At 36.6% G+C, this 22,608-nt stretch overlaps 2 protein-coding genes across 2 annotated transcripts in view; both read right to left on the reverse strand.

Annotated features, from left to right (window-relative positions):
* The window catches only part of LOC123539650 (proton-coupled zinc antiporter SLC30A2-like), a 44,967-nt gene extending 34,517 nt beyond the window's left edge, over window positions 1-10,450 (reverse strand). The window contains exons 1-2 of the mRNA XM_053526379.1: window positions 10,326-10,450; window positions 7,637-7,739 (exon numbers count right to left, since the gene is read on the reverse strand). The gene's annotated coding sequence lies outside the window, so the exon portion shown is untranslated. The remainder of the gene's footprint in view (window positions 1-7,636; window positions 7,740-10,325) is intronic.
* LOC123539651 (putative carboxymethylenebutenolidase) lies at window positions 3,858-21,988 on the reverse strand. Its single transcript, XM_053525807.1, has 4 exons — window positions 21,864-21,988; window positions 7,637-7,739; window positions 4,525-4,737; window positions 3,858-4,217 (listed from the first exon to the last, which is right to left on the reverse strand). Exons 1-4 carry the CDS (start codon window positions 21,986-21,988, stop codon window positions 3,858-3,860), a joined length of 801 nt encoding a protein of 266 aa, XP_053381782.1.
* Between the last annotated feature and the right edge of the window lie 620 nt (window positions 21,989-22,608).

The raw sequence follows: 22,608 nt of genomic DNA on the forward strand, positions 1-22,608 counted from the left end.
ATAGCAAGACTCCTTATATAACTCGCCAGTCCATAATACAATTGACCGATCTTTAGTTCAACATTAAATTCTTAGTGACTGAAGTTTTCGCAAAAGATCCACACCGTTGCACGGTTGCTACTTTGGCAATCTGTTTTTACAACTTCTCATTGACTAAAGAAAGTTGATTTTATAGCGGTATGTCTTTACTTTGAAAAATGGATGTATTCTAAAGCTACTGAAAGCTCTTTTTTCTAGAGAGATATCTTTCATAGCAATATACGAGTACAAATCAGGCTCAATTTACTGAAAAAAGATATATCTTGGAATGATTACACAGATATACAATTGTAGTGCTATCTTTTAAGGTAGTTCTGCACGTTCGGGTCAAGTTTTTTTTCTACAATGTAGGATTTGATTAAATCCTAATTTTCAAAACTTTAGAATATACTTAATAAATTCGGCAAATAAAAAAGGTACGGTCGTGTGCTCGATATTTTGCTAGACTAGATGTAAAAGTTTGACTTCACACAAGTTTTCTTAATCTATGGGAAAATCACAACTTTGGTAACATTTGCGCGAATAAATTTTTTTTCTACAAAGTAGATTTTAATGAAACTCCTCACAGTTGTAAATAAAAAATATTGCCTATAATATGGTAGAATAAAATGAGTTTCATTTCCGTACGCCGATTCCAGGTTTTTTAAGAGATTTTCCGGGTAAATGACGTTACGCCATGACTTCCGGTTTACCAAACGTGCAGAACCACCTGAAATATATACTGCCACAGAGATGATATCTTTCAGTATTAAACTGATAGCTTTAAAACTTAGAAAGAGAAACATTCTCTATATTTTAATTATTTCTTGTACGCAATGAATGAACGGTAAAACTACACCATACCATTAGAGTAGATACTTAAACGATAGAAGCGGCTGAAGACCAAGAGCGTAAGTTTTTAACTTTATATATTTCATTTTCAAAACCAAAAACTGTTGTAATATTCAGTAGAGATGACTCCTAAAACATCTTGATCAAAATACATGTACAGATCTATGGTGATGGAAAAAACCTTTTTTCTGAAAACAAGTTCAGCGGCTCTGGGCGGATAGTGTAGGAGGTGCTGGCTTTCGTGCGTTAAGCTAATTAAGCCCTGTTTGTGGAGCTGCTAGTAAAAACGTTGTACCGAAAACAACATCTGCCTTAATTCAGTAGAACAGTTCATCGCCACTGGGTTACGAAAATCTAACACCGCCTAACGTAACAGTTGGGAATCCATGAAATATCATTTGTAGCCTACAATACCTATAGGCATAGAAGAGGTCAATCGACGGCAAAATAACAGTAACTCATTGATCAATCCCTAAGCTTTTGGTGTAGAGATTGAAGTGGACTTCTTCAAATGAAAACTGGTTCAGATAAGGATTTTCAAAGAAAATCTCGACCAAACCTTTAGAGGGTTTTAGAAAACGACCCAAAACAAGTTATCTGGCAGACGGACACACATAAACATATGCAAAAATTTGATTCTGAATAGACAGGATATGGTTTATACCAGCAAGTCCTCAATCAGCGTGTAAAATAAAAACAGATTTTCCATTTTAACAAACTAGTCATTTAAATCTTTTTAAAAAGAAACAGTGCTGTTATATCTTATATGGGAGTCCCGTCATGTATGTCTGTATTTAAGCCGGTTTTTGGGGGATTTCGCATATTCCTGAACAGACTCAGTAAAACTTAAATCTATCAAGAAGTTCACGAGAAGGTGCTTACAGGTTCTTATAATACATGATTAGCTTTAGCGGCCCCCTTAAACACGGTCAAATAAAAACATTTGAACAAACTTAAGAGCGCTCCTTAAGTACAAGGATATAACTAAACTGAGAGTTCACGAGGTGTTTAAAGGCCTTTCAATTCCTTAGCTCTGGTTATCCCTAAAAGTGGCCAACCAAATCCATTTAAACACTAGAGATGTGTCCGTAGGACACAGATGCCCCCACTATATGATAAAGGACACAGATCAACTTTGGGAAAACAATATGTTGCTATTTAAAAAATGCAAAAATAACCATATAATTATAATGTACATATAAACATACATGTATATGGGACGCGAAACCCCAGGTGCACAACTGCACATGCTGACCAACATTTCTGTAAACTTTGGTGACTCTAGGTCAAATACTTTTGGAGCTACGCACGACACACCATTAAAATGACCAATTTTTAACTAAGTCAGGGGCCATAACTCCTACACGACTGAATGAATCCGGGCGCAAAACCCCAGGTGCACAACAGCACGTGCTGACCAACATTCCTGTAAACTTTGGTAAGTCTAGGTCAATTACTTTTGGAGCTACGCGCGACACAACATTAAATTGACTAATTTTTACTAAGTCAGGGGCCATATCTCCTACAAGACTGAACGAATCCGGACGCAAAATCCCAGGTGCACAACTACACATGCTGACCAACATTCCTGTAAAGTTTTGTGACTCTACGTCAAATACTTTTGGAGCTAGGCACGACACAACACTAAAATTACCATTTTTTAAAGTCAGGGGCCATAACTCATACAAGACTGAATGAATCCGGAGGCGAAACCCCAGGTGCACAACTACACATGCTGCCCAACAGTCCTGTAAAGTTTTGTGACTCTACATCAAATACTTTTGGAGCTGGGCGCGACACAACATTCTCGGAAGGACGAACGGACAAGGGCAAATCTATATGTCCCCCGCCTCCCACGGCAAAGTGGGGGCATGAAAATTGATAGGGGACCTTACGATGATGCTACAGAGCAAATGTGGTTATCCTCATTCAAGTGGTTAGTGAGATAAAATCGTTTAAAGCTTTTTTTTATTCTTAGCCCTGGCGGCTTTTAAGCGAAGTGGAACCATTTGAACAAACTTGGTGCTACAGAACAAGTTTGTTGTAATTCTGGTCTGTAGTTTCTGAGGTGATGTTTATCTTACCATGCCGACACCTGGTCATCCGCGTATACAAATACATGTAGCTCATTCGAAACCTTTGGTTCAGGTGAGCTAATAATTAACTACGACATGAGCTTGCCCGATGTCTACACATGACATGGATGTTAGAGGTATTGCAACAGCTCATAAGACAATTGTCAAAATGAGCTAAAATACTTTCAACTGAAAGGTCACTTCTGTTAAAGACATTTATAACACTAGTCTCAAGATAACTTTACTAACTAAAATTATAAATTGTATACACAGACAAGTACATGATGATGTGTCATGATATTATAAAAATATTGTAAAAATGTATAAAATGTCTGACATGTTAGTGTACCATAACTAAGACAGACAGGATTACTATTTGATTTACGTATTCCGTACCAACTTTTTATTAGTATAAGAACATACCATGTATATTGTACATCGTTCTAAAGAACTTCATGGATAGAATTAGGAACTGTTTTTATGTTTTTGAGAAGTCTCAATCAGTTCTGAAATTATCTACAAACAAAGATGCCAACTTGTCACAACAAATGTCCATCAAACAGTAATTTGCACATATATCAAAACAAGCATTTTATACCTAATTAAATGGCCCTTTGGGTGACCACTAAGAGAATTACATACATTGCATTTAAACTTCAAATAAAAAAGCTTCTTTTACATTCTCTGAAGACCTTTAGAATGATACATAACTTCTATCTGGAACTTTGTACTGTAAAAACAGTAGACACATTCTTTTGACGAATCGCAGATAGAATCAATGTATTAATTTGTGTATGAAATACGTAAAATAACTATTAAGTATATTTCACATATCACTGGACTTTTGACAAAAATTAGGGAAATAGATCACATTGTATTATCCTTGTCGCCCTCGTAACACTACGTCGAGTATCAAGTTAATTTCTCAGTAAAGAATTTGGCCAATCTTTCCATTGCTAAATCAGTTTGTTCTTTATTATATCGGTGACAGTTTGGATCACAAAATGCATGCCCTGCAGGATACATGTACAACTGAAAATCACATTTCCCACTCAACATCTTCGCGAGATTTCTTGCATCTTCAGGTGCTGCAAATCCCTTGAAAGTGTCAAGTTCGCCGAAATGGGCCTGCACTGGAACCCGTATGCTAGAAAGGTCACAGAGCCCCGGCTTCGGCAGACCATAAAATGGAGCAGCCGCAGATATCTCGGGCGCCAGTGCAGCCGAAGCGAGGCTTAATGCTCCTCCCATACAAAATCCTGTTACGCCAACCTGTAAAACATATGTACGAAAGTCAATAACAATAAAGGTGGTAAAGGAAACGAGAAACATGTTCGATACTGAACAAACAAATGCATGTCTCTAACTTTCCATGAGGACAGTCCTAGTCCGACAATCAATAATGTTCAAACCCAGTCACTTTACTTTACCCTTATTACTAATTCTCTAACAGAAGTGCTTCGAAGTGACAGATCGAACACTGACTTAGACATTCCACACTCAAAGAAATCGCAACGTTTAATGAGGTTGATATGCAACTTGCCTAGCAAATGATCAAACATAAAAAACATCTACAAACCTTCCTTAAACCTTTTGAGTTCAAAAACCTTGCGGCTCCTTGGACGTCCTTTACAGCACCTTGCCAATCTAGTCCCTCCATCCAGTGCCCAGCTTCTTCGTAGTCCTTGGTCACTTTTCCCCTATAAAGATCGGGAATGAAAGTTACGCATGCGCATCTTTTCTGGACCTCCTGGGCTTTAGATTTTACTTCATCTGTTACTCCCCACCATTCCTATAATCGTTCGGTAAAATTACATTTGAAGTACAGTTGTATACACTTACTATCATTTGATATGTTCATGATTATTCCGGGGCCAGGGAGTCAATCCCGTCGTAAGCTTTCTATTTTCATATTTCTATTCTCATGATTCTTAAAAAGGTAAAACTTAGCAAATGGCTATATAACAATACAGTACAACCTCTCAAGAGCGGCCCTCTCTTGAGCAAAAACCTCTCTATAACAAATCATCAAAATTTCCCTAAGCTGAAATATGCTTTCAAATTTACCTCTCCAGAACAACAACCTCTACATAACAGTCAATATTTGTATTTCCGAAAGAGTGTTGCTCTACAGAGGTTGCACTGCATAAACATTATAAGTAGAAGACTTAAATACTCGCATACTTTAGCAACTTTGTTAAACAGTGAAGTGAAGCTATTGTGTTCTATAACAGAGAATATCGAGAAAACTACTATACTGAATTGTTTTCAAAATTTCAGCTACTTTGGGTAGAGTGAGTGAGAATATTATGTTACTGTCTTATAAATTTAATTTATTAGGTAAGTCGAAGAAAATATAAAATTCATGGTTTTTAGCCAGGACTTACTTGAAATAGCTAACACTACATATAAAAAGAAAACCCAACTCGCTGTAACGTTATGCTTTGTACCCAACTTCTGTATACAGCTTAACAAAATAAAATAATTTCAATTTGCCGCCAAGTGCTATTCTCCGTACATAACTTAGAAAAACTTTGGAATTCAACACGATATATAATTCTTTAAAGATGACCGTTTTTCCTGCCCATATAACTACATATTTACCAAATCAGTCCCATCTTAAAACCACATCGATCCTCCCGTTTTTTTTTTATTATTATGTTTTGTGCATACCATAAATGTCATGTTACAAGCAAGCTGAGACTGAAAACCCGAAGCAGCGATAAAGACCTGATTTCATACACAACTCATACCTTTTCAGAGCTACAAATAAGCCTCCACAATCAGCTGAACATTATCACAAAATTTTGGTTTGAGCTGCAAACTGGTTTAGATGACTTTGGTATTTTAAAACACGGTTCTCTGTGATTTTTATTTCAGTTGCTTATTCGGGTATTTGAGTTCGATTTCTTAACAAATACATACATGTAGTTTATTTGCAACTTTAATAAATCGTAACTGACATGGCAGTATTTCTGTGAAAAGCGTTTAAACAAGTATTCTTGAGTACAAAGTAGTCTAGTTAAAATACTTTATTTTGTATTTTTTTAACAAAACGTCATATTTAGTAAAACTTCATTATTGTCGCCGATGTAAAGCCTGTTACTCAGTTAATCTGTGCGTAATATTGCTGGTCAGTTATTAACTTGATTACTCAATCAATAATCATAAACGTCTTGTCAACTGTATATTTCTGTGTTTCCCATCCATCAAATTACGAAGCAGACAGACTCAGCGTGCTCAAAGCCAAGCTGTTGACTTCAATCTGTGTGATTTTGAGTCCAAGCGCCGGTATGGATGCATCAGATAAAATTGTGTATTTTGGATTTACATAATGTGTTTTGATAATTTGAATGTTTTAATTTCGTATTTACGCAGATATGCAGCTTATCTTTTGCTCTGAAAGTTTCAGGTACATTCCAGTGTTGCGTTCTTCTGATGTTACAACACTAACATTTGGGGTTGTATCCCAATACATGTTAACTAACAGCATACATTTGTATATACGAACTGAGCATAAGGACTCCACCATATACGAAGAATTATTACAATTACAATGTTTTTAATGTTTCTTTATATATCATTATCATGTTGAAATCGTAACATAACGTGTCTAATGATCAAGATGAGTGCTCAGTTAATTTTAAGGGTACATCAATCAGAGCGTTTTTTTAAAATCTTCATTGAATCTTCATTGAAGCAAACATTTAAGTAAAAATGTTGTAGCTATAGAGGATGAAGAAATGTCAAGTAAAACAGTATTTATCAGTTAAAGCACGGAAAATATGTACTCACTAAATACTAATCTCTTATTATTAGAACAACAGAAAATAGAAAGTACACCCAATCAGAAAAATGCACGTTCATTTGTAACAGTAAACATACAGATCTAACCGTCACCAATTGTTTAATGTTACCCAGGTATTGTTCTATTTATTTAAGGCATTTAAGCACCAATACACTAACACATTATTTTGTCCTTGCTTAATTTATACATGAAGCCCACCGTTTTTATCAAAACAAGTGTAAACCGTGACCCATTTTACTGTGTATTTTACTGTGTATTTGTTTTAAAACTAGAAACCAGAATAAAATATAACGTATTGTGGCTTTCTATGACACTATCTACTTCCGACTGTTAATATGTATTTAATTTAGTTTGAATGTACTTTCATTAATCTATTGTTAGATGTCATACTTGATTATGAATTCACATCTTTTTGTAATTTGACATATTCAAAAAGATAGGGCTTACCTATATAAACTGACAATTGCACTGGGAGTATAAAACACAACTAAAATATATAGACGAGATTTAACAACTGGGCCAGGTTGAGAACGTGTAAATATATTGACAGCGAGATAACCTCTTAAAACATATTGGCTGGCTGATAGGTTAATATGTGGGTTCCTGGCAAACTGGACAGAAAATAGGCCATATTTGGGCGAGGTCCAAATCCCAACTCTCTGTCGAAGTTACAAGTCCTTGTTTATGTTGTTGGAACAAAGAACATATCATGGTTATTTCAAATTCAGGATTTCCAACGTTTCCCCCTGCGTCTGGTGAAATGGATGCATCTAAGAATATAAACAAGTGCAGACAATCGAACAATGTGACCCTGGGTTTCACCCATGGGATAACTCGATCTCTGTAAAAGGAAGGAACTCATATCTACTGTGTAACGACTCACCTGTAATACTATTACCGCAAAAGATGTTGAAGAAGGATCACCGTATAACGTACCAGGGCAGTCTCCAGCTACATTCTCCGAAGAAAATGTAACACTTGTCATTCTGTAATAAGACACAAGATATAAAACATAAACATCTTGCACTTTACGCTGTAAGTTTCAGCTAAGAAATAGCGCTATCTATGATCAAATTATTTCACAGGGGAAAAAATGAATTACAGTAGAGCTACATATTTACATTTTACACTCGTGGTGTAAATATCTTCACGATCTCGATAACAGTCATTATTATAGCCAACTCGTGTTATAGCTGTAAAAACATTACATACCCTTGCTGGCAGGCAACAGGCAAAATGAAAATGTAGAACGATTAGGTGAAATGACTGTGGACTGGTCTAGTGTAGATTTTTATGTTATTCATATACTATATTGACGGCGACTTTTAAATAAGGCAGTGGCTACGATTACGGTACCGTAATCCTAGCCTCCGGTTCTAGGATTACGGGAGTTCCGTATTCCTAGACAACCCTATGAGAATAGGCTAGGATTACGGAAGTATTTTAAGAGGCATCAAATCTTTGTTAGGACATGCATAAATGACATTGTAAACTTACTCATTTCACTTAATATTTCGTGCTGTCGATCGGCCGTTTTCGGTTATTATATAATCTTAATGGCGGTGCGCGGAAATACAGGGCCCTCGATCGGCCGTTTTTGCCGCCGAATATCGACTGCTTCCCCCGTCAAAATAGTATCCTTTTTTTCCCCCTCCAGAGAAAAAAATTCCCCCTTACTGGGCATTCGGTTGACACGAGTTTTTGATCCGCGAAAATCGAGAAAAACTCGTATTTGACCCGCACAAAATATGCTCCGTGCGTCGGGTTGACTCGCGGAAATTTTGTTTGATGCGTCTCGAGTTCGAAAGTTCTGCCCCATGTCAATCAAAATCACAGTCAATTTCAATATTGTTGCCGTCATACGTGGAAGTATGGCAGTAGGCGGAGCATCATATGTTAATTAGCTGCTAACAGATGTCAATCACACCACGCGCCGATTGATACGTTCCCCCTTACTGGGCATTCGGTTGACCCGAGTTTTTGAACCGCGAAAATCGAGAAAAACTCGTATTTGACCCGCACAAAATATGCTCCGTGCGTCGGGTTGACTCGCGGAAATTTTGTTTGATGCGTCTCGAGTTCGAAAGTTCTGCCCCTTGTCAATCAAAATCACAGTCAATTTCAATATTGTTCGCCGTCATACGTGAAAGTATGGCAGTAGGCGGAGCATCATATGTTAATTAGCTGCTAACAGATGTCAATCACGCCACGCGCCGATTGACACATGGTCATCTCGCGGTTTATATTTAGTACAATAAATTCAATAATCCCTGTCATTATCAAAGGTGTTTACTGATCAATGTGTAAAAATTAATTGATAAACAATGCAGCTTTAGATTATCGTCTTTGCACAAATTGGATAATTGAAATCATTATTTTGTTTGCTTGAACGATTACGTGAGCCGGTCAACCGTTACGGTCTATAGAAAATTTATTATCATTGCCGAGGCTTTGTTTGGTCCAAATAAATTAAATGCTTTAATAAGCAGAAATTATAAGAATTGAATAGGTTTGGTAAAAAAAAAGAAATTTAAAACAGGTATTTCATCAAGAATTTTAAATGTTTACTTTCGTTTTCCATATTTGTCACCCGTTTTCGCGACCGTGATTTTCGGACATTTTCATCATTTCTTACAAGATTTTTTAGTACAATCTAAATAAAAAGCCATTTGAAAGTCTGCATTTAAGAAAAATATGATCACTGTTGCAAAAGCAGCCCTTATTTTGAAGCATTTTTAATAATAAAATGCAAAGGCACCAAACCCCACCCACTTTTAGACAACTAAAATATAAATTGATTAAAAAAAATGTGTAATGATAAATGTACTTGTTTTAGATAAAGTTTGTCGAAGTTTCATTAATAACAGTATAGCTAGTCCCCTTAAAAGCTGACCTTGACATGATTTAATTGCAGTTACCAGTAGTATGTTGACAAAAAGAAACAACTTTAGTGTAATGAGAGTTATACATGTTATAGTTCTTACATAGTATGTTATTATTTGAAGGTAATGAAAATTCCCCCTTTTGGCTAAAACGACGCGAAAATTCCCCCGCCTAAGGGCTGCGGACCCCTTCCCCCAAAGTAGAGTGAGGGCCCTGAAATATTATAGAAGTATCTATGTTTCGTATATACCTGCATTTTTTTTCATCAAGTCAACACAAATGGTATTTAATAACATACAACATGGTTATAAATCATAAAATTCAAAGTATAGATTTTTTTTTAAATCTAACTCTGACACTTATATTTCTAATATATTTCCGCGCGCCGCCATTCAGATTATACTAACCCAAAACGGCGGATAGAAAACACGAAATAATAAGGCAGGCATGAAAAAATAAGTGAAAAAAGTAAGTTTACAACATCATTTATGCGTGTCCTAACATATACTTTATGCCTCTTAAAATATTTCTGTAATCCTAGCCTATCCTCATAGGGTTGTCTAGGAATACGGAACTTCCGTAATCCTAGAACCGGAGGCTAGGATTACGGTACCGTAATCGTAGCCACTGCCTTTAAATAAACGGAGAACCATTTTGATGCTAACAATAATGAAACAGAATCTATTTACCTTCTTAAGTGTAATATCCCCTTACTTGTTGATATATAACGCTTCGAAAGACAACGCATCTCTTGCATACAAATGGCGAAAACGAAACCAGGGGAGTTAATCACGCATTTTATCACAAATGTATGGCGACCGATAATAATCAATGCAGTCCATCTCGTTGCGTAATTGTGACTTTCATTTCATTCAGTTTGGTAACACTCACTTTGTTAAGTCCAAAACAATAGGACGTTTAGGAACAACCTGATATCTTTTGAGAGATATGGTAGGGCGAGCATTAGGCCATTCAAAAAGTCGAACATGGACCCAATTTGTTCGTAAAGGTCTGCAAATTATCAGGAGGCTGCAGGTGTAATGAAGTATTTCGACCCCCATAGAATAACGACCCCCCGGTCATTATTCTATAGAAAATGTGACTCCTTTCCTGTAAAATTTTGACTTCCCTTATAAAAAACTGACTCTCTTTGAAAACTCTATAGAATAACGACCCCCCCCCCACCCCCGGTCATTATTCTATAGAAAAACTGACCCCTCCAAGTAAAATACTGACTCCCTAAAGATGACTCCCTTCGAATCTCATAGAATAACGACCCCGGCTATTATTCTATAGAAAAACTGACTCCTTCCATGTAAAATACTCACTGCCGAAATTACTACATTCGAACTCTCATACAATATCGATTCCCGGACATTATTCTATTTAAAAAAGTTACTCTTTCCGTATAAAACACCGGCTCCTAAAAAGACTTTCGACGATAATATCTATTAAAAAGTGATCCGCACCAAACCTAACGGACAATTTTACTAGATCTACAACTCTAATACCCTCCATTGCCAATAGTTAACATTTTAATTGTACTACTACTACTGGTACCGCTACTTCTGTTGCTATTACTACATGTACTTCTTCTTCTACTACTACTACTACTACTACTTCTACAACTACTACTACAACTGCTACTACTGATACTACTATACCTGCTTCCACTAATACGTCTTGTACATCTACCTCTTCTTCTCCTGCTGCTGTTGTTGCTGTCACTTATTCCTCTGCTGCTGCTGCTGCTACTACTGCAACTGCCACTACCACTGCCACTACTACTACTACTACTACTACTACTACTACTACTACTACTACTACTACTTTCTATTGTTGCCGCTACCGTACTTTACTGCCACTGCTAAGTATTGCAACTTCTATTAATACTGAGTTCTATGCTAGCAGTTTCTTGTGCAGTTTTCTTCTGAAAAATTACTTCTTTCCGAAGTTTGCAGGGATTATTGACACTGGTGTGTTTTGTGAACGTATTGTGAATTGTTATTTTCCTGAAAAAAAAAATGTATACACCAAGATACAGCGTCTAGAAATAGAATCCCTTTTCCCTTTGCGGAATGCTCTGATTTCTGTATCAAGTGATGGTATATGGGGCTAATGGTCAAACGGAAGGACGGACGGACGTACAAGGGCAAATCTATATGTCCCCTCCCCCGAGTGGGGGCATAAAATGCAGCAATTAGGCCTTAGATACATGAGTTATCACTAAATTTGACCAAATGACCGGGGTCGTTTTTTTTTATGGGAGTCAATATTCTTCGTGAGGTTCAGTTTACTTCACGTGGGGGAGTCATAGTACTATGATCTGGAGGTCATAATACTATGACCGGGGGTCACTTTTTCTATAGAATAATGACCGGGGGGTCATTATTCTATTGGGGTCGAAATACTTCATTACACCGGCAATTGGCATAAATGGTGGCGATCTGAGAAATGCAAGATGGCGGCCACAAAAGTGGATGACTACATTGTTTTAACACACCATCAATATCTACATTTTCATATAAATCTTAATTACTTTTTCAGTTTAACATTAACTACGATATGTCAGATTTTATGAGTAGATCTATCTTTTTAACATAAATTGCCTAAAATAAAATTATGCAGATTAAACGTCAAAAGATCAAATAATCATAAAACTCAAATATCGGATAGAGTAAATGATTTCAGGACAATTTCCAGATTTCAAAAGTATTTATGCAAAACATGTCCTTAAGTTAATTCTCGGTGAGCAGTATTCACAGAACCAATTTGAACACTACCCTGTAAGCAGTACTCACGGCAATGTAAACACTACTCAGTGAGCAGTATTCACGGTGTCGTGAACACTACTCAGTGAACATTACTCATGGTGCAGTGAACAGTACTCAGTGAGCAGTACCCACGGTGCCGTGAACACTACTCAGTGAGCAGTACTCACGGTAATGTGAACACTACTCGGTGATCAGTTCTCACGGTGCCGTGTACACTACTCAGTGAGCAGTACTCATTGTAATATGAACACTACTCAGTGAACATTACTCATCGTGCCGTGAACTCTACTCAGTGAGCAGTACTCACGGTGCCGTGAACTCTACGCAGTGAGCAGTACTCACGGTGCCGTGAACTCTACGCAGTGAGCAGTACTCACGGTGCCGTGAACTCTACTCAGTGAGCAGTACTCACGGTGCCGTGAACTCTGCGCAGTGAGCAGTACTCACGGTGCCGTGAACTCTGCGCAGTGAGCAGTACTCACGGTGCCGTGAACTCTGCGCAGTGAGCAGTACTCACGGTGCCGTGAACTCTACTCAGTGAGCAGTACTCACGGTGCCGTGAACTCTACGCAGTGAGCAGTACTCACGGTGCCATGAACTCTACTCAGTGAGCAGTACTCACGGTAATGTGAACACTACTCAGTGAGCAGTACTCACGGTGCAGTGAACACTACTTATTGAGCAGTTATCACTGTGCCGTGAACACTACTCACTGAGCAGTACTCACTGTGCCGTGAACACTACTCATTGAGCATTACTCACAGTGCCATGAACACTACTCAGTGAGCAGTACTCACAGTACCGTGAACACTACTGATTGAGCAGTACTCACGGTAATGTGAACACTACTGATTGAGCAGTACTCACGGTAATGTAAACACTACTCAGTGATCAGTTCTCACGGGGTGCCGAGAACACTACTCAGTGAGTAGTACTCACTGTAATATGAACACTACTCAGTGAACAGTACTTATCGTGCCGTGAACTCTAGTCAGTGAGCAGTACTCACGGTAATGTGAACACTACTCATTGAGCAGTACTCACGGTGCCGTGAACACTACTCATTGAGCAGTACCCACGGTGCCGTGAACATTACTCAATGAGCAGTACTCACTGTGCCGTGAACACTACTCAGTGAGCAGTACTCACGGTGCCGTGAACACTTCTCATTGAGGAGTACTCACGGTGCCGTGAACACTACTCATTCAGCAGTACCCACGGTGCCGTGAACATTACTCAATAAGCAGTACTCACAGTGCCGTGAACACTTCTCAGTGAGCAGTACTCACAGTGCCATGAACACTACTGATTGAGCAGTACTCACGGTAATGTAAACACTACTCAGTGAGCAGTACTCACTACTCAGTGAACACTACTCATTGATCAGTACTCACGGTGCCGTGAACACACTATTCAGTGAGCAGAACTCACAGTACAGTACCGTGAACTACTACTCGATGATCAATGTTCTGTGAAAAGTACTCAGAGCTGTGATCACTCCACACTGATCATTAGCAATGATCACTGAGAAATTGTAACCTCAGCACACTTAGAGTCATTCCCACTGAACATTTCTCAACACTAAAAAGGGACACCGTTGTAAAAAATATATGAGACCGTGTGACCACATACACGCATCACAGGATAGATGCCCCTTTCTCTAACGAGAAATGGCGACATTTTTGTCAACCTACCGTATGCCCTTTTGAGATAATAGGCCAACTTTTAAAACTAGTTTAAGGAAATAGTAAATATATATGACATCTTTCTTAAGTTTAAGCAGGGTAATAGTTTCAATTTGTTTTCTGTTTTGACATCTAAAACCGAATATGAATATAAATATTTTTTTGACAATATGAGGTTGATTATTTTTGTCAGCTCCTGTAAAACTGATTATAATGTTCTATCAAGGTGCATATATTTCAAGTTATGCAAAAATATACTCTATTTTTGTATGCAAATCTTTGCTCGAGGCAATATGCGCACAATAATTGAATAGTGACAGGTTAGTTATACGTTTGTTACATTCTGTCCGGGTTACCCGTAGAAATAGTGGATTTCTTGGTCGAAGTCACCTATACCAGTATGGCAACTATAAAAAATCAGAGCAAGAATAAGCCATCCCAATAAGGCGAACGGTTTTTTTGTGTTGTTGGGTTTAACGTCGCACCCACACAATTATAGGTCATATGGAGACTTTCCAGATTTGATGGTGGAGGAAGACCCAGGTGCCCCTCCGTGCATAATTCCACTACAGCCGGGCACCCGGGGAGAACCACCGACCTTACGTAAGCCAGCTGGATGGCTTCCTCACATCAAGATTGCAATGCCCCGAATGAGGCTCGAACCCGCATCTGTGAGGAGTAAGTGATTTGAAGTCAGTGCCCTTAACCATTTAACCACGCAGGCCCCCGATAAGCCGAACGAGTAAGGCTTATACAATACTTACTGAACAATGTTCACTCCAAGGGAGACTGGGGCACCAAGTTTTTTTTATACCAACTCCATATCGCTGGTCTGAATACGATCTTAGAGACAAAAAACTTCAAAACTTTTTTCAAGGTTCCAGTTTGGATAATACCGTTTATTTCGCTTGTATACATACGAACTTTTGGAAAGCATACTATATAACCTATCAACTAATTATGATATCTTATGTATAAACACTTTACATACGGAGTAAAATCATATATCGTTCTTAACATTTTTTGTTGTTGTTATATAAGGTTGTTTAAGAAGACAATGTACGAGCAAACATATCGAAACAATATAGAAGCGAAGAGTGTATGTGTGAATTATTCATTTTTTTAAAGATGAAAAAAAAAATGAAAAGAAAAAAAAACTGATAAAAAAGAAAACAAAAAATCCCTACGATTTCAATAACTCATAGTGACTCGAGTTTTTAATGTTTTATTGTTATTTATTTATTTCTTTCTAAGGATTGTGTTTTATGACACGTTTGGAAATATTCCATTTTATTGTTTTTCTTTTTTTTCTTTTTCTTTTTGTTTTGTTATTGTTTAATTCTGATGATCTTTTCTGTCCACTCGTTTAGTATACATTTATTACTTATAATTCTAAAACGTACCATTTACTGCATATATACGTTTTAACTCATCTCTCGTATAAAATTTTCATTTAGAATATCTATGACATTGATACTATGTTTCCTGTACCAACTGTCATTTATGTCTATTTTGAATCTTAAGTTTCTGTTTATTTCACAGTGGTAAATATAAAATTTGTTGAAGGTCAGTAACTGTAATACATTCACATAGAGAGCACTGTTACAACCACATTTGTAATAAAAACCAGATTTGTAATAATTATAACATTTCTCGTTTTTATTACAAAAGTGGTTGCAAAGGTTCAACCACATTTGTGATAACCAGATTTGTAATAAAAATCGCAAACACTTTTTTCGAGAGATGTGTTTTCCCACGTGATATTCAAGCTTATGCAAGCGTTATTAAGCACGTGCTGGTCGAATTGAACTGTCATGGGTCATTTAAGACTCCAAATGTTTTACCTGAATTCCTTGTTCATGGACATATTTTACTTTAGAAAATTATTACATTTCTCGTTTTTATTACAAAAGTGGTTGCAAAGGTTCAACCACAGTTGTAATAACCAGATTTGTAATAAAAATCGCAAGCTTTTTTTTTTTCGGGAGATGTGTTTTCCCACGTGATATTCAAGCTTATGCATGCGTTATTAAGCACGTGCAGGTCAAATTAAACTGTCATGGGTCATTTAAGACTCCAAATGTTTTACCTGAAATCCTTGTTAACGGACATATTTTACTTTAGAAAATTATTACATTTCTCGTTTTTATTACAAAAGTGGTTGCAAAGGTTCAACCACATTTGTAATAACCAGATTTGTAATAAAAATCGCAAACTTTTCTTTTCCGGAGATGTGTTTTCCTACGTGATATTCAAGCTTATGCATGCGTTATTAAGCACGTGCAGGTCGAATTAAACTGTCCTGAGTCATTTAAGACTCCAAATGTTTTACCTGAAATCCCTGTTCATGGACATATTTTACTTTAAAAAATTATTACATTTCTCGTTTTTATTACAAAAGAGGTTGCGAAGGTTCAACCACATTTGTAATAACCAGATTTGTAATAAAAATCGCAAACACTTTTTTTCGAGAGATGTGTTTTCCCACGTGATATTCAAGCTTATTCATACTTTATTAAGCACGTGCAGGTCGAATTAAACTGTCTAGGGTCATTTAAGACTCCAAATGTTTTACCTGAAATCCTTGTTGATGGACATATTTTACTTTAAAAAATTATTACATTTCTCGTTTTTATTACAAAAGCAGTTGCAAAGGTTCAACCATATTTGTAATAACCAGATTTGTAATAAAAATCGCAAACTTTTTTTTTTCGAGAGATGTGTTTTCCACACGTTATATTCAAGCTTATGCATACGTTATTAAGCACGTGCAGGTCGAACTAAACTGTCATGGGTCATTTAAGACTCCAAATGTTTTACCCGAAATCCTTGTTCATGGACATATTTTATTTCAGAAAATTATTACATTTCTCGTTTTTATTACAAAAGTGGTTGCAAAGGTTCAACCACATTTGTAATAACCAGATTTGTAATAAAAAACGCAAACTTTTTTTTTCGGGAGATGTGTTTTCCCACGTGATATTCAAGCTTATGCATGCGTTATTAAGCACGAGCAGGTCGAATTAAACTGTCCTGAGTCATTTAAGACTCCAAATGTTTTACCTGAAATCCCTGTTCCTGGACATATTTTACTTTAAAAAATTATTACATTTCTCGTTTTTATTACAAAAGTGGTTGCAAAGGTTCAACCACATTTGTAATAACCAGATTTGTAATAAAAATCGCAAACACTTTTTTTCGAGAGATGTGTTTTCCCACGTGATATTCAAGCTAGTGCATGCGTTATTAAGCACGTGCAGGTCGAATTAAACTGTCTTGGGTCATTTAAGACTTCAAATGTTTTACTTGAAATCCTTGTTCATGGACATATTTTACTTTAAAACATTATTACATTTCTCGTTGTTATTACAAAAGTGGTTGCAAAGGTTCAACCACATTTGTAATAACCAGATTTGTAATAAAAATCGCAAACTTTTTTTTCGGGAGATGTGTATTCCCACGTGATATTTAAGCTTATACATGCGTTATTAAGCACGTGCATGTCGAACTAAACTGTCCTGGGTCATTTTAGAACTCCAAATGCTTTACCTGAAATCCTTGTTCATGGACATAATTATGTTACTTTAAAAAATTATTACATTTCTCGTTTTTATTACAAAAGTGGTTGCAAAGGTTCAACCACATTTGTAATAACCAGATTTGTAATAAAAATCGCAAACTTTTTTTTTTCGGGAGATATGTTTTCCCACGTGATATTTAAGCTTATTCATACTTTATTAAGCACGTGCAGGTCGAACTAAACTGTCATAGGTCATTTAAGACTCCAAATGTTTTACCCGAAATCCTTGTTCATGGACATATTTTATTTCAGAAATTTATTACATTTCTCGTTTTTATTACAAAAGTGGTTGCCAAGGTTCAACCACATTTGTAATAACCAGGGTTGTAATAAAAATCGCAAACTTTTTTTTTCGGGAGATGTGTTTTCCCACGTGATATTCAAGCTTATGCATGCGTTATTAAGCACGAGCAGGTCGAATTAAACTGTCCTGAGTCATTTAAGACTCCAAATGTTTTACCTGAAATCCCTGTTCCTGGACATATTTTACTTTAAAAAATTATTACATTTCTCGTTTTTATTACAAAAGTGGTTGCAAAGGTTCAACCACATTTGTAATAACCAGATTTGTAATAAAAATCGCAAACACTTTTTTTCGAGAGATGTGTTTTCCCACGTGATATTCAAGCTAGTGCATGCGTTATTAAGCACGTGCAGGTCGAATTAAACTGTCTTGGGTCATTTAAGACTTCAAATGTTTTACTTGAAATCCTTGTTCATGGACATATTTTACTTTAAAACATTATTACATTTCTCGTTGTTATTACAAAAGTGGTTGCAAAGGTTCAACCACATTTGTAATAACCAGATTTGTAATAAAAATTGCAAACTTTTTTTTCGGGAGATGTGTATTCCCACGTGATATTTAAGCTTATACATGCGTTATTAAGCACGTGCATGTCGAACTAAACTGTCCTGGGTCATTTTAGAACTCCAAATGCTTTACCTGAAATCCTTGTTCATGGACATAATTATGTTACTTTAAAAAATTATTACATTTCTCGTTTTTATTACAAAAGTGGTTGCAAAGGTTCAACCACATTTGTAATAACCAGATTTGTAATAAAAATCGCAAACTTTTTTTTTTCGGGAGATGTGTTTTCCCACGTGATATTCAAGCTTATGCATGCGTTATTAAGCACGTGCAGGTCGAACTAAACTGTCATGGGTCATTTAAGACTCCAAATGTTTTACCCGAAATCCTTGTTCATGGACATATTTTATTTCAGAAAATTATTACATTTCTTGTTTTTATTACAAAAGTGGTTGCAAAGGTTCAACCACATTTGTAATAACCAGATTTGTAATAAAAATCGCAAACTTTTCTTTTCGGGAGATGTGTTTTCCCACGTGATATTCAAGCTTATGCATGCGTTATTAAGCACGTGCAGGTTGAATTGAACTCTCTTTGGTCATTTTAGTACTCCAAATGTATTACCTGAAATCTCTGTATAAATATTTGTCCTAAGACACTGAACTGGCATTTTTAAAGGTTCTAGCTTGACAGAAGATGTCGGAAAATAGTTATGAATCTGGTCCAGAAATTCTGATGTATATTTGTCTTTTCAAACAATTTTACATGCCAAAAGGCCTGTAAACAAAATCCATTTCATATCAGCAGGTTTTAGGGGATTCTTTATGTAAGGTAATTCGTACCTATATATCACACATGCGCAAAATAATTTCTGTAGGTACTAATTCCTCAAAATTTCATAAATACCATCTACTTTTAATTCTTAATGACCATAATCCCGTTGTAAACAGTTGTCGTCTTGGGGTATTCAAGATCATCTTTAGTGAAAGGTCGTTTTTGCATTAAGCCTATACTCTTACAGCTTACCTGACACATGAACATAGACACGAACACCAATGGCAAATATTGGACTTCAGCAGAATCATTTGATATAGGAAATAATCAAATAACAAGCTTATTAAGATTTAGCTAAATTTATTAGGTCTATATCCTTTAGACCCTTTAAAGACACATGCTCACAAATAACGAAAAATTACACAACAAGTATCGTAGTATCGTAAGCAGGCATGAAGTAAGGGACAATGCTACAAAATCAGGGTTACAACATAGCTTTTAGTATCAGTCAAGTCAGTGTCTTTGACTCTAATGACCCCAACACCTAACGTCTTCCACGATTCACGTGCTGAGTCAAAGCAGGCGACAGATGCAAATAGTTACAGACACACGAACATTTACACACACGCACACGAACGCGCACACGTACAACCTGGTTGTGGGGGAAATCATTACTAGTGTAAAGTGTTATACTTAGAATTTTTAGATTAAAGTTATTGTTTATGGCATCTCTGTTACTTTGAAAGCTATTGATTTGAAACTTAAGATATTTCTTTAATATCAAAGATTACACTAGTAGAAACAATCTCCATAACCCCTAATAGAAGAGAGAGTTATGCTTCGTTTACACCGACAACCTTTATGGTACAGTTTTATATAAAGTTCAATTTATCAGTAACTTTCAAAGGCATTGACTGGAAACTGAAATTGGATCTCTACTATAACACTTTACACTAGTAATGATTTCCCCCACAACTCTGTTATGAGTTTTTTTTTCTTTTTACATATTAATGCCACATTTTAAGTTAGATTTTGTTACATATTAAAGTATTGTTAAACTCTTATGTATATTTCTACCAGCCAGGTTGTGCGTGTGCGTGTGCGCGTTCGTGTGCGTGTGTGTAAATGTACGTGTGTGTGTGTCTGTAACTATTTGCATCTGTCGCCTGCTTTGACTCAGCATGTGAATCCTCAGCATGTGAATCGCGGAAGACGTTAGGTGTTGGGGTCGTTAAAGTCAAAGACACTGACATGACTGATACTAAAGGCTATGTTGTAACCCTGATTTTGTAGCATTGTGCCTTATTTCATGCCTGCTTACGATACTACGATACTTATTGTGTAATTTTGCGTTATTTGTGAGCATGTGTCTTTAAAGGGTCTAAAGGATATAGACCTAATAAATTTAGCTAAATCTTAATAAGCTTGTTATTTGATTATTTCCTATATCAAATGATTCTGCTGAAGTCCAATATTTGCCATTGATGTTCGTGTCTATGTCCATGTGTCAGGTAAGCTGTAAGAGTATAGGCTTAATGCAAAAACGACCTTTCACTAAAGATGATCTTGAATACCCCAAGATGACAACTGTTTACAACGGGGTTATGGTCATTTAGAATTAAAAGTAGATGGTATTTATGAAATTTTGAGGAATTAATCCCTACAGAAATTATTTGCGTATGTGTGATATACGAGGGGCATTTCAAAAGTAATGTAACTGGGGTGATATAAAGCGCACGTTTGATAAATTTTAAATTATTTACGCGTCATACCGTCAAAGTAATCCTCCTTGTTACGTACACAAAGTTTCAAACGTTTAATCCAGTTCTTAAAGGCATCTTCATACTCATTTTTAGGTATACCCAACATGCACTGATAAACAGCGAACCCCAAGGCCTGTCGGGACCTATACCGTCTACCAGCTAAATGTTTTTTTTTTTCAATTTAGGGAACAAGAAATAGTCACACGGGGCTAGGTCTGGGGAATATGGTGCATGTGGAAGAACTCGAACCCTTTCCTTGTTCAAAAAAGAGGTCACAATAGCAGACTCATGCGCAGGGGCGTTGTCATGCAACAAGGATAGGTGCTTAAAGCCAGTGTGTGGACGACGTTTGAAACATTGTTTTTTAAGTTTCTTCAACACTTTTTCTTTATAAAGTATACCAGTCACAGATTTTCTATTTGGTACAACCAGTTGCATAATAGGGCCACGTATATCAAAGAAAATAACAAACATTGCTATCTTAGCACTAATCAATCTTTTGGCAATTGAGGGGCGGCGACAGTTTTTGGTAGCCCATATTTTGTTGTTTATTTTTCTGGTAGGCTCGAAAAAGTGAACCCATGTCTCATCTCCAGTAATAATGTCAGAAAACTGCTTTCTTTGATATTTTGGAAACATTTTAAGCAGTTTTCCGGCGGTTTCAAGTCGGACATGCTTTTGCTTGTCTGACAACAAATGAGGGATCCATCTAGCTGTAATACGTCTCATTTTTAAATTACGTTTTAGAATGCGGAATACGCTTGCGGCTGAAACACCAACTCTACTAGCTGTCTGATGATCAGTTAGTCTGGCGTCAGACTTAACCACATCACATACTTTGTTAACCATAGTGTTAGAAGTAGCACTACAAGAACGTCCCAATTTTGGTGCATCATTAATAGAGTCACAACCGCTTTTAAACTTCTTAATCCACCTCGTGACGGTGGCATACGACACTTCATTCTGTCCATGAACAACACACAATTCGTCAAAAATCTCCTTCGCTGATACGCTAAGCTGGCATCAAGTCTTTATATAACCTCGAATTTCACCTGCCTTTACACTTCTCTTGCCAACCATTTTACTATAGTATCAATGACTATATGTTGCGTTTATCACTGTATTAGCGATAATACTGCGTGTACACCTGTAAATTTAGTATATCTGTGTAGAGAATGGATGTCTCGCTATATCGGTACAATTTTCAAGAAAATCCCGTGCAAGGCGAGGCCGCACGATAATCAGTTGCATTACTTTTGAAATGCCCCTCGTATAGCTACGAATTAGCTTACATAAAAATCCACTAAAACCTGCTGAGATGAAATGGCTTTTGTTTACAGGCCTTTTGGCAAGTAAAACTTTTTTGAAAAGATAATATACGTAAGAATTTCTGGATTAGATTCATAACTATTTTCCGACATCTTCCATCAAGCTAGAACCTTTAAAAATGCCAGGTCAGTGTCTTCGGACAAATATTTATACAGAGATTTCAAGTAATACATTTCGAGTTTCTTAAATGACCCAAGAGAGTTCAATTCAACCTGCACGTGCTTAATAACGCATGCATAAGCTTGAATATCAC

The sequence above is a fragment of the Mercenaria mercenaria genome, chromosome 16 (assembly GCF_021730395.1).
Source record: "Mercenaria mercenaria strain notata chromosome 16, MADL_Memer_1, whole genome shotgun sequence".
Lineage (NCBI taxonomy): Eukaryota > Metazoa > Mollusca > Bivalvia > Venerida > Veneridae > Mercenaria > Mercenaria mercenaria.

Bases quoted from the DNA above. Each gene is read 5' to 3' on its own strand.
- LOC123539651 (XM_053525807.1), bottom strand. From the start codon at position 21,988: ATGAAGTGTCGTATGCCACCGTCACGAGGTGGATTAAGAAGTTTAAAA. The intron at 7,740-21,863 runs GTATGTGATGTG...GTCTTATTACAG, and splicing joins CTAACACTATGGTTAACAAA to AATGACAAGTGTTACATTTT. The intron at 4,738-7,636 runs GTGAGTCGTTAC...GAACGATTATAG, and splicing joins TTGCGGTAATAGTATTACAG to GAATGGTGGGGAGTAACAGA.